At 38.3% G+C, this 18302-nt stretch overlaps 1 protein-coding gene across 1 annotated transcript in view; it reads left to right on the plus strand.

Moving 5' to 3' along the window:
- Positions 1 to 18302, plus strand: part of obsl1a (obscurin like cytoskeletal adaptor 1a) — a 101044-nt gene that overhangs the window by 75589 nt on the left and 7153 nt on the right. Inside the window, exons 15-21 of the mRNA XM_073870892.1 lie at positions 184 to 450; positions 4084 to 4353; positions 10085 to 10351; positions 11083 to 11349; positions 11877 to 11989; positions 12080 to 12233; positions 13308 to 13469. Of these exons, the coding sequence (XP_073726993.1) occupies positions 184 to 450; positions 4084 to 4353; positions 10085 to 10351; positions 11083 to 11349; positions 11877 to 11989; positions 12080 to 12233; positions 13308 to 13469 (1500 nt within the window). The remainder of the gene's footprint in view (positions 1 to 183; positions 451 to 4083; positions 4354 to 10084; positions 10352 to 11082; positions 11350 to 11876; positions 11990 to 12079; positions 12234 to 13307; positions 13470 to 18302) is intronic.

Here is an 18302-nt window from a genome sequence, read left to right on the forward strand (position 1 = left end):
AAATACTTACTATTTAATGTAAACAAATATTACAAGCAGTGCTGAGTAGTAAGCCATGAAAGCTTGCTCTGAGTAAGTGTATGGGACCAAATGCCAGAAAAGTTTTTGCTGGAAAGAGGTAATCATGCTTGTATTATAATGTTGAGTGCAATTTTTTTGTCATATGTCCTGTGTTCCTTACAGCAATGCGCATTAAATTTGTGAAGCCACTGATTGACACAGTGGCCCATAAAGATGGTATGATCACACTACGGTGTGAGTTGTGTAAGTCGAAAGCAGATGTCCAGTGGCTGAAGGATGGAGTGGAGATCATTCCGAGTCGTCGCTTCTCTATCCGTGCTGATGGGCCAGAGAGGAGCCTAACCATCCATCGCATAGCAAAAGAAGACGCTGGAGAATATGCTTGTGAATCCAAAGATGACCGAACCAGCGCCAGAGTAAGAGTGGAATGTACGTGTAAAACGCAAATAAAATGTACTTGTTTAAAGATGCCAACACACACACATTCAGGGGCGCAGATTATATTTTTTAACTGGGGGGACCAAGCTGTCAGCAAATGATTTCAAGTAGTTATTTTGCATAATTTGGGCTTTAACTAGTGCTCAAGTGGATACTTTGCTTAATTTCTGCTAATGTTTTCCACTAAAAAGCCATTGGGGGATTCTTGTTTGAAATGGATAAACAACAATGAACAAAGGCCTACCTGATCAACACTAGCAATGCATAATCAAAAATTTTATTTGTCTAGTATGCCACCCACCTAAACTTCATGGCATGCCTTCTGCAAAATATGTTTTATATTCTGTCCTCTGCATGGCATGCGTGTGTATTGGGCATGCATATACAGATAGCCAAACATTGTAAAGAGTTGATGAAGGTTCAATGATGACTCAATTTTCTCTTTACTTGACTTTGTTGAGTGCAATCAAGTTATCCTTCTCAATCTCTGTTACATTCTTTTTGTGAAACTGCAAAATAAATACAAAAATGCATAATTTACATATAAACAAACAAAATTCACAAACTCGTTCTGCAATTTTACATTAACATTACTAAATTACAGTAGTTGTTATGGGATCACATGGCAATCCTTTGAATGTACTCATAATGCATGTGAAACTGGTAACATGCTTTCAATATATATAAATATTAACAACATTCAAACGCAAAGTATAGCAAATAGCAAATATGAACGATAAACTTACAAGCAAAGCTTCTCCAGGACATTACACAATGAATAGAAACAGATTAGAGGAGCATGCGCTCTCACTGCTGCACAGAACAAAAAATGGCTGCTGCGCTTGCGTTCTTGAAAGTATAACAAATAAAGTTTTATCAAACAGTAGTTTAGCTTAACCTATGACAAACAGCGCCCTCCAGAGGGGTAAAAGGAGTAATGTTAGACATGGCATAATATTTTATTTAAACGTTACCTTATCTTAGCATACACATTCACACTATCATTATAAAATAAAAACGCAAAGAACCTATGTGCAAAAAATAAATAAAATTCAACAACAACTTCAACTAAAAGTAAGTAAGTAAACAAAATATTAGAAATTCCCTCTGGTGCAGCCAAACAAATTTACTCAATGAAGGACCCAAAAACATATCTCCTCCTTTCCTTACATGATCGCTGTGGTTGGTTACCGCTACAGCTAGGCACATTTAGGCAGCTACCAGGTCCTCAAAGGAATACCAAAGCCGCTTTAGGGAAGCCTGCAAGCTTAGCATAAAAACACATAACACTGTAGTTTAATACTCGCACATCCAAACGTAGTCAGAGAAGTGCCTCGTCTTCTTTCCAATCGCGTGAATGTTGCGAAACAGCAGTCGCATCCTCTCAATGAATCACTCAATTCGCATCAGTGCGCGGATTGATCCGAAATGAGCGGGTGCCTGCGGTCACCCGTCGTTATGAGTCATCCAAAAATATTATTAATGATATTCGGGCCGCGGTCGGTCGGTTCGTTTGAAATTAAGATGCAAAATAACTATTTTAAACAATTGCAGGGGGTTAGTTAAACGTCGGTCGGGTGCGGGGTTTTTATACATTGACCCAAGCATCACTGATTCGCATTGGCTACACGCGAATGTAGCTGGTAGATTGACAGTGTTACCCGACAATTGCAAAATCCACCCACATTTGGCGCGTGGTCGGGTGTTAATTTCAGGCCCTGCCCGCAACAAATGTCACTAATCATTATTGATTGGCTGAGGTGCTGCACGCTAGCCAAGTTGACCATATGGTATTGCAGTATTCCAGTGGTAGAATTCCGAAGGTTGCTATCTTACCAATTAAAGAGCAAATATCGTCCGATTCGCGATTTCTTTCCTTTTCTTTGGTGTGTTAGTGTGTATTAGTACATGTTAACTATATGCAAAAGGTACAAACCCCAAGGTAAACAATGACGCGAATTATCGTTTCCAACGTTAATTGCTTTTCTTAGACTACAACAAACACACAGATTGTAGGCAGCAGTTTACTTCCTGGGCCTGTGACGTGGACAAGACTGACATTATCATAATTCCTTCCGCTTTGACTCACAGCCTGTAAATTAACTCCTGTCAGCATTACATTGTGAGCGAATATTTCAAACATGGTAAGGAGCGTCATATTTCCAGCTGACGTCAGAGGTATTCAGGCCGATCACAACGTACAGGGGTGCGTTTCCCAAAAGCATCGTTAGCCCACGAACATCGTAAGTTCCATCGTTACTAACATTGTTCAACGATTTGGTGTTTCCCGAAACCATCGTTCAAACGAACATTCGCAAACTGCATCGTTAACTTGTGACGTTGGAACGACAGCTCTTGACCTGTCGTTAGAAGCATCGTTCCTTGTTATTATCATATGTAGACTTAGATCATGCTTTTGAACAAAATAAGCAAAAAACATGTAGTACAGTCTATATCCATCATTCTAAATATATTACAATTTTATTTTACATCTTTAAATTTGTAAACACAATGAAAGCGCTACATTTGAAAACTGTGCATGTGCGCAGAACTACGAGCTTTAAGACCATGAGGAATCCCTGGTATGAGTGACTTTAGAGGGAACTTGCACATAAATGAAGTATCTTGAAATTAAACAACAGATAACTAAATCACGATAACAAAATCAGTCTTCCGATGCAATATATGTTATTTACAGCAATAATCTGACATTAAATTCTGGGAGGTGAAGTACTAATTAATCTGTGCAAAAAGTCAGATTATTGCTGTAAATAACATCGGAAGACTGATGTTGTTAAACCAACATGGTTCAAACGACGAATGTGCGGCAAAGTTACTATGCTTTCGGAAAAAAGTCATGACATGGTAGTTTGTTTCTCCAACGATGCATTGTACTATGGTCGTTCAGCAACGAGTTACGTCGTTGTTTGGGAAACACACCCCAAATTAGCTGGCCAAGCTTTTTAGATTGAGGAGTTTTGTACAAAATCAATACGTTTGAGAAAGGCAGGATATCATGATATTATATGTAAAATAATCTGTATCTTAACCATAAACCTTGTGAACAAATTGTATTGTAAAAAATACAAAAAATAAAATTTTTTTTATATGTTAAATAGGTGCACTTTAAATGTTTTCTGGTTAAACTACAGGAGCACATAGACACACATAGCAATGAGAATGTAAACGTCGGTGGGACGGTGGCAAATCTTCATGTGTGTTTATTGACAACAGAACAGCATGTAATGAGAACTTGGGTACATAATGGTGGCCGGTGGATTATTATTGTGCGTCAGCCTGCATCTGCTCTGACACAATTCTGAAGCAGTGGCGGCAAGGCAAGTTTATTTGTATAGGACATTTCATACACAATGGTAATTTAAAGTGCTTTACAAAGAAATAAGCTAACAGTCTAAGAGAAAAAAATCTTTAAAAAGAAGAGACATTTAAAATAACAAAAAAACAAAGATACATGAGAATTTTAAATAACAATTAAAAGAAATTAATAATAAAGAATCAGGCTGCTGCTAAGTAGTGTATCAGCAGTATTCCGTGTTTCTATGTAAGCAACGCCCAAATGCATAAATGTAACCTAAGTACAGTAAATTTACCTTCTTCTTATAGTGCCTCGTGTGGTGGAATTCCTCACAGAGCTTTGCAATACTACAGTCATGGAGGGTGAAGATGCTACCTTTAAGTGTGTGGTCTCCCCTGACGACGTTCAGTTGGTCTGGCTCATGGATGGGGATCCTATCAAATCCAATGATCGCTTCCATATAGAACAGAACAGCCTCTGCCACACTCTGATAATCCGGAAGGTCCAGCTGCTGGATTCCTCCCGAATCACTGCAGAGGCTGAGGGTGTCATATCTAAAGCCAGCCTCAGGGTCCAGGGTAAGTGAATACAAGCAGTTCGCCCAAAAATTTACCCCAAAATTTATAATATCTGCAGTACAAAAGAGCAGTTGGGGCACTAAGTTGAATACATTTGTGTGTTCAATAGAAGAAAGATAACAATACAGGTTTAGTCAGGGCTGGACTGGTAATCTGGCATACCGGGCTAATGCCCAGTGGGCCAACGCACTCAGGGGCCTGTTGATATAATGATTTTTTTTAATTGCCCAATGTCCAGCCCATAAAGCAGGGACAGCTGCCCATTGGTTCATTTTCCATATTGCAACTACGGTACCTGAGAGGCCATTCTTTGTGTTCTTTTTTCAGTATTTCTGAAGCCTGATGAAATTGTTATAAATGTGTGTTTAATACTGTAAAATACCCTTGATGTTACAGCTACTGCCCTTGCCGTCCAGGATGAAAGAGAACTTTCCAACTTGAACCCATTGAGGGAGCTGTCTCTTTAGTACCGCGTGGTTTATATGCATCTTGCCGCTGATTGGGCTGACATTTCTGACACACCCACCAAACAAGAGAAAACGCATCTAAAACCTGTTGCACACTGTTGCATATCGTTTCCAGGAAACATGACGTTCAACCCGGTAACCGTAGCAAAACGTGCACCAGTGTGAGCTTGAACCTGCCCCTGCTCTTAAAACACTGTCGTTAGATATCCTCTTAATAAAACACAGTCAAAAACACAAATGATAGACCAATAGCTGTTTGCAAAATGACAGTGATTACACTGCTATAAAATACAGTGTGGGCAGAATTATTAGGTAGCTACATCAAACTTTTGATCACAGTTTTTATCAAACATATTTAACTAATTCCAAACCAAATTAATTTTAATAACTACCATTAATTGTGTTAATAAAGCATTTATAAGTAATAATTTATTGGTAGTGATGGCTGGCTGGAGAAAAAAGCACATTATATTCAGGTGTGCAAAAATATTAGGCACGTTTTCTTTTACATTTAAAATGGGCCAAAAAAGTTTAACACTCTGGGGTTGACTCACTTACTCTGCTGATTTTGGACATACAGATATGATTTATACATCATTTAAAACGTTAAAGTGTCTAGTCCACTCCCAATAAAAACAGAATGTTGTGCTTTTCACAAAATTAAGAAAATAAACATGATGCACAGTTTGTTCTCTCTCCCTCAGTGATACAAAAGATAAATGTCTACATAATGCTTGGAATGTCTGCTTTATGATGTAAGTGAGATCAAAAACAGATATTGTCATTCGGTGTAAACTGTATGAGAAGGAGGAAAGGTACCGTCTTTCTCCTGTTACCTGTTTATCTGTAATGAGATGAGATCGCCACACACCCCGGCCCGCACCATTGAAGTGAACAAGCAGGGACATCCACATGCATAACTCTTGCCTCCTGCAATCAATGGATACACAATCTACGATCCAGTCTCTCCATTCCTTGTTATGCTGAGTTGTTTCATCCGAGTGCACCAAACATTACATCTAAAAATCCTTATTTACTGGCAGTTCGTCTTTTGAGCTTTTTACTGCACAAAAGTAAAACTCTCGCTGGCCAACCAAACACTAACCCAGTACCTTTACCATGATTACTATGGTTTTTTTCTAATGTAATATTTTATTTATAAATATTTATTTAAAAATTATTTTCACATCATTTTGAAGAAAAAAATCTAGACTACTAGATCCTGTTTTGAAAATTCAGTTTAGAATGAGTTTTGTGGACTTATGTCAGTGACTTAAAAAAGTTTTTTTTTTTTTAAAAACCACGCATAAACATTTTTCTCTCAAAAATACAAACATGTACATACATGTTGATCATTTAATATTGTAGCCCAGTTTGTGCTGAACACAGTATTATGAGACTTTTGCCATTAATGTTTTTAAGCAACTAACAAAAGCACAAATGTCAGTGCATGTCAAAACCCCAAAAAACCCTTAGACCCCAGAGGGTTATCGGTCATTGCTCAGAGTCTTTTAATTTAGGAAGGAGAACTCGTCAAGGTGATGCAATGTCTCCAGTCTAATTTGCAACCAGTATCGAGCCACTGTCATAGTAGTCAAATGTGGAAGAAATTTGATTAGAAAATTAATAAAATTAGATAATAGAAATAATAGAGTTTTTAGAGTTCCAATAGCGGTGGCGAAATTTAAAACTTTTTCACCATTATCAAAATTTTGGAGAGACTGTGGAAAGGTTGGAGACTTGGTTCATATATTCTGGGAATGGCCTAAAAGTGTATTGGCAGGGGGTTAAAAGGGAAATTTGTGAAACTTTAGAAAGGTATGTATCAATGCACCCAGTATATTTTCTTTTGCAGGGATTCCCTGCAGATCAGTTTATCCCACTGGATGAACGTACATGGACCTACTGTGAAAGAATGGACACAAAGACACTGTCAACTGAACTGCCAAACTACAAGCAACAAGTCACTTGCCACAGCAGAGATAGTAAAACACTGGATCACTGCTATATCTCTGTTTCAGATGCTTACCGGGTATTCCCAAAGGCTCCACTGGGGAGGTCTGACCATGCTGTGTTGCTCCTGATTCCGAAGTATAGACAAAAGCTTAAATCCGTTAAGAAAACATCCAAATCTGTCAGGTCCTGGTCCATAGATGCCATTGAAACGCTTCAAGGGTGTTTCAAATGCACAAATTGGGACATATTCAGTGCAGCTTGTGACTCCCTCGACGAACTCACTGATACTGTGATGTCATACGTAAAGTTCTGTGAGGAAATATGTATCCCCACCAAGACAGTGACATTCTATGGCAATAAAAAACCATGGTTCTCCAAAGACTTACATCTCTTACGCAAAGAAAAAAACTGTGCATACAAAAGTGGGGACAAGAGTCAATACAGAATTGCCAAATATAAACTACGAGCTGCTATAAGGAGAGCAAAGCAGAGTTATGGAGCGAAACTGGAACAACAGTTTTCATCAAGCAGTTCAAGATCAATATGGAAAAATCTCAAGGACATGACAGACTTCAAAAACCGCCCCATCTCCCCCCTTAACAGTGATCCAAGTTTTCCAGACATATTAAATAACTTTTATGCAAGATTTGAAAAACCTACCTTGCCAGTCATTCTTTCCGACCCCATTTTTACACCACCTTTCTGCATCCAGGAGGATGAGGTTAGAACTACATTTAAGAGGCTTAAGATCAGGAAAGCAGCAGGGCCAGATGGGATCAGTCCTGCTTTGCTTAGACATTGTGCAGCTCAATTGGCGCCTGTTTTTTCCACCATTTTTAACATCTCATTAAGCCAATGTACAGTACCACAATGCTTTAAACGTTCCATCATTATTCCTGTGCCAAAGTCCTCAAAGATCACCTGCCTCAATGACTTCAGACCAGTTGCCCTAACATCTGCGGTAATGAAAGCATTTGAACAGATTATTCTGGCATACTTGAAATCCTGCACTTCCTTGAAGATGGACTCGTATCAATTCGCCTACCAAGCCAACCGGTCCGTTGAGGATGCAATCAGCATAGCACTCCACCATACCTTGCAACATCTGGAATCACCAAACACCTATACACGTATCCTGTTCATAGACTTTAGTTCCGCTTTTAACACTATTAACCCATTTAAACTCTTTACCACACTCCTGGATATGAACATTGACCCTGCTATATGCTACTGGATAAAAAGCTTCCTGTGGAATAGATCACAGAGGGTGAAAGTTAATAACATAACCTCAGACCCTCTCACCCTCAGCACAGGAGCTCCTCAGGGCTGTGTTCTTTCGCCTTGGCTCTTTTCCCTTTATAATTCAGATTTTAGATCCATGGACACTTCAGTGAAAATAATAAAGTATGCGGACGACACAACCATTGTAGGCCTCATCTCAGACAATGATGAAACACAGTACCGCATGGTGGTGGACCAAGCTGTAAATTGGTGTTCGAACAATGATCTCCAGCTCAACACAGCCAAAACCCAGGAACTCATTGTTGATTTTAGACGTGGGCCATTTCCTAAAACACCAATACAAATAAATGGCAATTCAATCACCATCACTGACTCTTCTCTTTTAAATTCCTAGGAACACACATTAGCAAAAACCTGAAGTGGACAACTAACACTAATCAAATCATTGCAAAGGCTCAACAAAGACTTTACTTTCTCAGACAGCTCAAAAAATACCGGGTCAGACATCAGCTCCTTGTTCTGTTCTATTCCGCAGTCATCGAGTCCATCATTACATCATCAATAACAGTATGGTATGGTAGTACAGACAGCCAAACAAAGAAAAAACTACAGCAGACTGTCAACAAAGCATCGAAGATCATAGGGAAACCACTGTCTTCAGTTGATTCCCTCTATACATATCGGACTGTAAAGCGGGCAAAGAAAATCATCAATGACCCCTCACATCCAGCGAACCACCTTTTTCAGCTCCTTCCCTCAGGGAGGCGCTACAGGTCACTCTCTACCAAGACCAAACGCTTCACAAACAGCTTTTTCCCCATAGCCATCAGGACTCTGAACTACTCTCTTTAGTTTAGTTTTTCTTTTTTTTCTTTTTTTTCCCTCTCATACAATATGCATGGTCATGTACCCACTGTATCTTGTATTGTTATATGTTGTGAAGTGTACTGTCTATTGTTGTTTGTAATGTATGATGCTGTAGAGCTTAAACACACTGTACCAAAAAACAAATTCCACCGGCATTGTCGTGTGGCTAAATAAACAAATCTAATCTAATCTAAGACAGATATACATGTTTTAGAAAATCACATCTTTCAACAAAAATGGGCACCAATTGAAACATACTTGCTTAAAAGAGTAACTAAACCCTAAACTAACTTTTTTTAGTTAATGATCTGTAAGAATGATGCTTTATTAGTGCTGTTGATTTTAGTAAGTTTTTTGACATTTGGATATAAAGTGTTTCAATACTACAATATATGGTGTAAAAACGTCTGAGTGCTGCCCTCTTCAGGTTGAACGGTGGCTACTGCAGTTGAATTTTCCTATTGGATGTTTGGTCCAAAAAGTAACTCATGACGTAAGCAGATTCAAGCTCACCACGCCCTTGTTATGATCTCACCACACACTTGGTACGAGCTTAGTTCGTCCCCTCTCTCTCCGTTGGGATCTGCCCACTTTTCTTGCATTTTTCAAATATTAACAGTGGGCGGAGTCAGGCTCTGAACGGGGGTTTAGTTACGCTTTAAAGGACTTTAACATATAATAATGTTTAAACCACACAGATGATATATCAACTTCTGATATACTATCTAAACTGCTATTAAGGGCCTAGGTACTTTTAGTTTATTTATTTTAGTTTTAAATTTATTTATTTATTTTATTTCCCCCTTTTTTTATTTATTTACTCCTTATTTTGCTCGATTATTGTTGTTGGTTTTTACCCCTTTTTTGTGTTATATTTTTCCAAAAATGCTCTGTTTATAAAAAAGTTCAATAAAAAACAAAGTAAAAAAGTATATTATGAAAAACACTTGGAGAGCCTCAGAAAAGGTCATGTGATTTCCGGTAAGGGAACATAGGGACCACCTATGCTCACTAGTATTTGCGTTTCACTGTGGTAATTTTTAGAGAACGAACATTCCAGTGCATTGGAAGGATTTTGTGATTGAGACAGCCCTTTAAATAACCGAATTCCTAATCAGGTCCCTGACTACAGTATAAGGGAGCTGAATGAGATGCAGCCATAATTTTTTGGGTATGTAATGGCTTTATATTTTATGCAGATGCACAGGTGTTGTTCACAAGAAGAATGGAGGCAGTGATGGCTGAGGAGTTTGGAGAGGCCACATTAGAGACAGAAGTAAACACAGAGTCTGGGGAAGTGCAGTGGATCAGACAGGGCTTGGTGATCCAGCCAGGACCCAGACATAAACTGACCCAGAATGGCTGTAAACGCAGCCTGACCATCTCTAATCTCACCCTGTCTGATCGAGGCACCTATCGTTGTGAGACCCTTCATGATCGTACGCAGGTCAAACTCAATGTGGAGCGTAAGTGAACCGATGATATTACAGACTTCAAATTGGCCATCTGCTGGTTAGAAAAAAACATGTATTACATTATCATCTTTAGAATGACCGAATCAACCATTTCTTATATGAATATTGACAGATAATGTAGAAAAGTCACAAAATCTTAATGAAGGGAACCTTTTTTTATAAAGAAAAGTGGTCATTTTGACCCCAAGGGACTTATACTGGTCAAAATAACCCTCAGACTGTTGACAAAATGCTGGTATGCCATTTCTACAAGGGGCTTGGCAACTACTTTCTCCTAGAAAATGAACGTTGAAATGATGTTTTGTGCTTGACCTGTTATGTTATAAAATTATCAGATCACCCTACTGAAAAATCCAGCCAAAACCAGCACAAGCTGGTAGCTGGCTGTAGCTGGTTTAAGGTGGTTTATGCTGGACCTCCCAGCCTGACAAAGCTGGCCATGCTGGTGGGCCAGCTGGTATTCCAGCATGACCAGCTAAGTCCAGCTAGACCAGCCTAAAATGTGACCAAAACACAGCTAGACCAGCTTGCTACACCAGCAAAACCAGCTTCCTACACCAGCAAAACCAGCTAAAACCAAACTGGGGACCAGCTAAAACCAGCTCACCAGCTTATACTGGTCTTAGCTGGATTTTTCAGTAGGGCATTAAGTCAACTTAGCATTTAGCATTAGCATACTTATTAACTTGTAAATTCTTGTAAAATTATTTTGATGTTTACAGCAAGGAAGATTGTCATACACAAGGGACTGATAGACATTGAGACATTTGAGAGAGAGACGGCATCCTTTGAGGTGGAACTTTCTCATGCTGATGTGGAGGGTGTGTGGCAAAAAGATGGTCTGCGTGTAAAACCCAGTAACACCTGCCGTGTTAGTTCTAATGGACGAGTTCATGGCCTCACTCTCTCCAAACTCACGCTGGAGGATACGGGTAGCATTGTCTTTTCTGCAGAGGGTTTGAGAACTACTTCTAGGCTGGTAGTGAAAGGTGGGTACTAAAAACTGAAAACTTTTTTCACTCCTGAGAGGTTTATCTGCCAAAAAGCAGATGCAAAATACAGCATAAGTCATCTGCTCCAGTGCTTGAAGTGGGCCGATACTCACCAGTACGCAGTACCAACACTTCTCTATTTTAATATTTTTTCTCATATGTTGCCGGTTTCAGAACAGAATTTAGATATTTTTGTAATTAGTATGTTTCAGTGTAATAGATTAATGTGAAATTAGTGAATTGAAATGATTTACCATTAAATGAGATAAATATCACCAAAATGCTTAGCAATCGCACGCATGCGCACACATACACATTGTACCAGCAATGGGACACAAAAGAATATAGAAATTTTATTACCCCCACTTCAAGCACTGTTCTGTTCTGATCTAACTACATGAAATTCCACCATGTACATAGTTCCTTGGCTTGTAGAACTTGCTGTTAAAGTTTGATGTTGCAGAGTTTAGTGAATACTGTTAAGCTAAGACTAAAATGAATTATATTTTGCATTTATGTTTTAGAAACACCAGTAATGATCATTAGGAAGCTGTCTGATGTCAGATGTGAGGAGGGATCTTCAGTCACGTTGGAGTGTGAGCTGTCTAGACAAAACGTGGATGTCAAATGGCAGAAGGTACTATTAAAATAATTAATCCATAGTTTACTTTTAACTATGTATTCATATATTCACACAGAAATCTTCACTCTTTGGTTTGATTGGCAGAATGGGTTGGAGCTTAAATCCACCAAGACACTGAGGATTTATTCCGTTGGACGTAAACGCTGTTTACAGATCATGGAGTCCAGCATCAGTGACTCAGGCATTTATACCTGTGCCACAGGTGACCTCAGCTCTACCTCCAAACTTGAGGTCTATGGTAAGACCAAATCACTACAGGGAAAATCTTGCTCTGTTAGAGATGGTTATAGTAGAGACTGCTTATTCTCCAAATTCAAGGCAAGAAGGAAAATGTGATGTTGTACATACTAGTTTAGTTCTCACAGTTAAGACAACAATGTTGCCAGTTCTTCAGATCATAGAAGCTTTTCTGAAATATAAGAAGTACATGTCTTTTACATGGGTCAGGGTTCCCACGGGTCCTTGAAATCCTTGAAAGTGTGTTAATCTGGAGGGAAAAATTCAAGGCCCTAGGAAGTTTTTGAAAATATACATACATAGATACAGATCATTGAAAGTGCTTGAATCTATTTTATGCAAGAAGTTTTTTTGTAAAAAAAATCCATTCCCTGTGTAATATAGGATAATATCGTAAATATTCTAGACTTTTTAAGCACACATGCTAAACTGTTCGCTTTAAATGCTTATATCTTCTGAATGCAAATGTTGCATTCATACCAAAATCTTGAGTAACGTATGCAACTGTTGTTCCCTGAGAAGGGAACGAGATGCTGTGTCTCCCTTGCCATACTTCCTGTGTCCCTGTAACGCCATCTTTGCCAATATTTCAGATAGCGATATACTTCCTGGCTCCCGCGTCATCCTGTCTTTGTCGTTAAGCCTCACCATTGGTTAAATTTGATATACACATTTAGACGCACTTACCCCTAAAAGCGTCCCCAAAGTGTCATCACAGTGACGCAGCACAAGTTCCCTCAAAAGGGAACTGTAACAATGTGTCTTAAAAGGTAACACGATGTAACCTTGCTCTCACTTGAAATGTGTCCCCACATTTAGTCCTTGAATTTAAGGATATTGGACCTGAAAAGTCCTTTTAATGGCCTTGAATTTGAAGTTAACTAAGGTGTGGGAACCCTGAAGGGTTTACAGCTGTACTCAGAATTGATGAGACTTGATATTGCAAAGTCTGTTGTTCTGAGATAGTTGTGAATATTTGTTTCATTTTTGCTCTTACTTCTATGTCAAAGCATGTGTGAGAATTTCCTGTACTAAACTCCATATTAATATTTACATTTACATGTTCTAATTTTAGAACATGAATTAGAGATCATATCTGGCCTGGAGGATCTTTGCATTAAGGAAGACCAGAATGCTGTTTTTATGTGTGAATTGTCTATGGAAGAAATGCCTGGGGAGTGGTACAAAGATGGCAGCAGGATACGTCCAAGCACCACCATCAAAACTCGAAGAGAGGGTAAGGACCTTACAGGGATAGTTTACCCAAAAATGAAAATAGAGATATTTTGGTAAATTATGGTAAGTAAACAGTTGATGGTACCCATTGATTTCCATAGTAGAAAAAATAAATACTATGGTATTCAATGGGATACCGTCAACTGTGTGCTTACCATCATTTATCAAAAAATCTTCTTTTGTGTTCAACAGAATAAAGAAACTCATAAAGGTTTTAAACAATATGAGGCGGGGTAAATGATGTCAACATTTTTTGAAACGGTTTATGATAAAGAGACGCTCACGTTCGCAAAATACTTGCAAGACACTATCTTAACACTAGTCTCTTATGTACACTGAATAAAAAATAAGATAAACTCTCTTATACTGTAAATATGTTCACGATAATTTTTTCTAATGAAAGAGTGCACAATCCTACCATTGTAATTCTAAAATAAGAAAACAACACACAGATAGCTATTAATGTTTACTTATTAAATATTTCTAACAAGCATACAATGCTTGAAATAAAAACTTCTTATAAAATTGTAATTTGTTTCCTAAAAATGTAGAAAATAAAGAACTTTTAATAATATATTTTTTTGTAAACAAAATTAAAGTTGCTGTTGTTTTTATAACCGTATAACAGCTTTTTTGTGTGCCCCTGAGCTTCGTTTACAGTGTGAGGGAGAAAAAAATACTTTGCAAGCATGTCTAAGGATAACACATCAGCCGTGTCACTGCAGTCACGTGACTTCACGCAGTTCACAACAGAACTGGAAGAGAAGACAATGCTGAATAAAGAAATTTTTGCTATTTTTGGACCAAAATGTATTTTTGATGCTTCAACGCATTCTAACTGACCCACTGATGTCACTACTTTGATGATGTTTTTATTACATTTCTGTACATGGAAACCGTACATAGATTTTCAATGGAGGGACAGAAACCTCTCGGACTAAATCTAACGTTAAAACATCTTAAACTGTGTTCCAAAGATCAATGGAGGTCTTCCGAGTTTTTAACGACATGAGGGTGAGTCGTGGGGGCGGCAGTGGCTAAGTGGTTCATGTAGGTTGTCTACAAACCGGAAGCTTGGTGGGTCAATCCCCAGCTCCACCGGACCAAGTGTTGAGGTGTCCTTGAGCAAGACACCTAACCCCAGCTGCTCCCGACGAGCTGGATGGCGTCTTGCATGGCTGACACCACCGTCGGTGTATGAATGTGTGCGTGAATGGGTGAATGTGAGGCAAAACTTGTAAAACTCTTTGGATGGCCATAGGTCTGTTAAAAGCGCTATATAAATGCAGTCCATTTACCATTTGAGTCATTAATGACATTTTTATTTTTGGGTGAACTATCCCTATTAAGTAGCCACGCTGTTCCCTTGGGGGGCGGGGACAAAAACAAAACAAACAAAAGCCGCTTATCCAGTATGTTAATACACACACTGAAAAAAATTATTCATTGAATTTAATCAATTTTTTTAAGGTAAGTGGTTGCAATCAATTTATTTAAGCTACATTTAAACAAAAGTTTTATATTTTATTTTACGTTACTAATCTTTTTTGTTTAAATGTAGCTTAAATAAATTGATTGCAACCGCTTACCCCAAAAAAATTGATTAAATTCAATGAATCATTTTTTCAGTGCACAGACAATGACGCCCCCCCTGCACGCTAGAATCTCAGGAAAAACAAGCCGATTCAACCGCAAAATGTACGCTTTTAAACAGGGCCGTGCAGAGACCATTGGAGGGGCAGGTGCTCAAAGAATAAAAAGGGCACTTTGCTCGCTGACACGCAAGCACACAACTGAAACAAATAATAAAGTAATACAGAATAGAAAGACGATTTTAAGTCTAATGTTTTTTTTTATTTTCCTTGCAAATAGAGTGAGACAGAAAAATCTATATAGACAGAGTTTTATATCTATATATTTATGCATTTGGCAGCCGCTTTTATCCAAAGCGACTTACAGTGCATTACATTTTGTGTTTGTGTGTGTCAACAGTATATGCAGTTTTGAAATTATATAATATTATATATTGCATTGTGACATTAAGATATTATTACGTTTACAGGCTTGTGTCTTTGTTCTATTCTAATCCTGTTCGAAATTTGTATACAAAGAGAGTAGCCTACATATTTTAGCTTTTGAATGGTGTTTGGTGTTTTTGCACACTTTGATGCCTTGATGACAGGCCAATAATAATGACATTCATCTCTCCTTTCATTAATTTCAGGAAGCCTCTGTACTTTCTTTATTTTCAGGTAAACTAAAACTGGTTGCAAAGCTGGAGAGTTTTTGACTGTGTAACGTATGCTCTTAAATGAAGTGAGTGAGTAGTGAATCCATGTGCAAAAGGTGTTTATTTTTAAAATCCCATAAAGGGCCAGCAACCAAATCCAAACCGGGTAAATCAAGTAAACTTAATCCAAAAACAAGAGAGAGGTCAAGGCAGGCAGAGTCACAATCATAAATCAAATTAAACAGGCGAAAGATCAAGGCAGGCGGCAAACAGGCAATAAATCCAACTAGAAAATGCATTTCCGGAGGAACTGCAAAAGTGTGCTTGCTCTGTTGCCGCAGATTTAGTTTGTGCATCCTCATATTGGAGTCCCAAGTTCATGTACGAAGTTTGGTTTCAATACGTGAAAGCGTTCTTGAGATATAAACTACTTCCTGTTTGGCGGCGTAAAATTTTAGAAAAAATGTTTTTTCTTTTGATGTTGTTCATCCTCACATTGGAGACCCAAATTAATCTACAAAGTTTGGTTTCAATACTTGAAAGCATTCCTGAGATATAAACTACTTCCTGTTTGGCGGCGTAAAATTTTAGAAAAAAAAAATTCTTTTGATGTTGTGCATCCTCACATTGGAGACCCAAATTCATTAACAAAGTTTGGTTTTAATATATGAAAGCGTTCCTGAGATATAAACTACTTCCTGTTTGGCGGCGTAAAATTTTTAGAAAACAAAATGTTCTTTTGATGTTGTGCATCCTCACATTGGAGACCCAAATTCATGCACAAAGTTTGGTTTCAATACGTGAAAGTGTTCCTGAGATATAAACTACTTCCTGTTTGGCGGCGTAAATTTTTAGAAAAAAATTGTTCTTTTGATGTTGTGCATCCTCACATTGGAAACCCAAATTCATGTACAAAGTTTGGTTTCAATATGTGAAAGCGTTCCTGAGATATAAACTACTTCCTGTTTGGCGGCGTAAAATTTTAGAAAAAAAATGTTCTTTTCATGTTGTGCATCCTCACATTGGAAACCCAAATTCATGTACAAAGTTTGGTTTCAATACATGAAAGCGTTCCTGAGATATAAACTACTTCCTGTTTGGCGGCGTAAAATGTTAGAAAAAAAATTGTTCTTTTGATGTTGTGCATCCTCTCATTGGAGACCCAAATTCATGTACAAAGTTTGGTTTCAATACATGAAAGCGTTCCTGAGATATAAAGTACTTCCTGTTTGGCGGCGTAAAATTTTAGAAAAAAAAATGTTATTTTCATGTTGTGCATCCTCACATTGGAAACCCAAATTCATGTACAAAGTTTGGTTTCAATACATGAAAGCGTTCCTGAGATATAAACTACTTCCTGTTTGGCGGCGTAAAATTTTAGAAATTTTTTTTTTCTTTTGATGTTGTGCATCCTCACATTTGAGACCCAAATTCATGTACAAAGTTTAGTTTCAATACGTGAAAGCGTTCCTAAGATATAAACTACTTCCTGTTTTGGCGGCGTCGACGCACATTTAGTTTGAGCTGTGACGGGCAAACGCTTCCGAAAATCAAAAATCCTTCTAGTAACTTTTGTGAGGCTTGGTCCAAGGATCGTGTACGTGGATTTTCGTGAAGTTTGGACAAAATTTGTGACCTGTGAAACTTTTTTAAGGTTTTGTGTTCTATCCAATATGGCGGAAGAACGACATCGATCTGTGACCTTATCTTCTCAAGCAACTTACACCGGTACTGCCCGAACATTTTAAAGTTTGAACGGTGTCTCTGTGTCAAACGGTCTAATCGCTAGAGCTGGCCAAAAAAATCTACCCGGGAAAAATAATAATAAAACTTAAGAAGAACAATAAGTGTGCTTTTGCAAGCACACTTAATAAAACAGGCGGGGGTCAGATAACAGGCAGATACAGGTACAGGATACAGGATAACAGATAACAGATTACAAACACAGGCAACGGGCTGGGCATACGAATGTAATATACAGCGGGGAACAGGTGTACAGGAAGCAGGGGCGGCGTTTGCGTATGGCAGGGTATGGCAGTTGCCATACCCTAGCATTCAGACAAAACAACAGAAATCAACAGGCTATAATGATGCTCATTAAAGATAATTTTAAATATTTTCAGTAGAACATATCTGAACATTGGTACATCACTAATATGGATAATTTATACGTGTGCTAGACTTCATGATATAATACAGGAACCGACATGCGGATGACATCAACGTGGCGCGAGAGCGGTTTGAAAGCAAACTCTTCCGATGGTTTCTCGCCTCACCCACGCGGTACTTTGATGTCAGCAGCCTGTCGTTCTTGTTGCAGCGCAGCTTGAAGTCCTTGCAGGATGATGACCGCTGTTGTTATAGTCTTTATTTTCGCAACTAAACTCCTTTTTTGTTTTAACATTCAAACAGACTCACGGTTCTCCCCCACACTCGTGCAATGCATATTGCATACATTATTCCAGAAGTACAATGATTTGTTCTCTGTGGATAAATAAACATGTTCTCTTACACTGGGAAATTGTAGCGCAATATAAGTGTATTAATTATTTGCGCGCGTTTTTGAATATGGCGAAAAACTGCACGACGACAAAAGGTAAGACT

This window comes from Misgurnus anguillicaudatus, chromosome 8 (assembly GCF_027580225.2).
Source record: "Misgurnus anguillicaudatus chromosome 8, ASM2758022v2, whole genome shotgun sequence".
Taxonomy (NCBI): domain Eukaryota; kingdom Metazoa; phylum Chordata; class Actinopteri; order Cypriniformes; family Cobitidae; genus Misgurnus; species Misgurnus anguillicaudatus.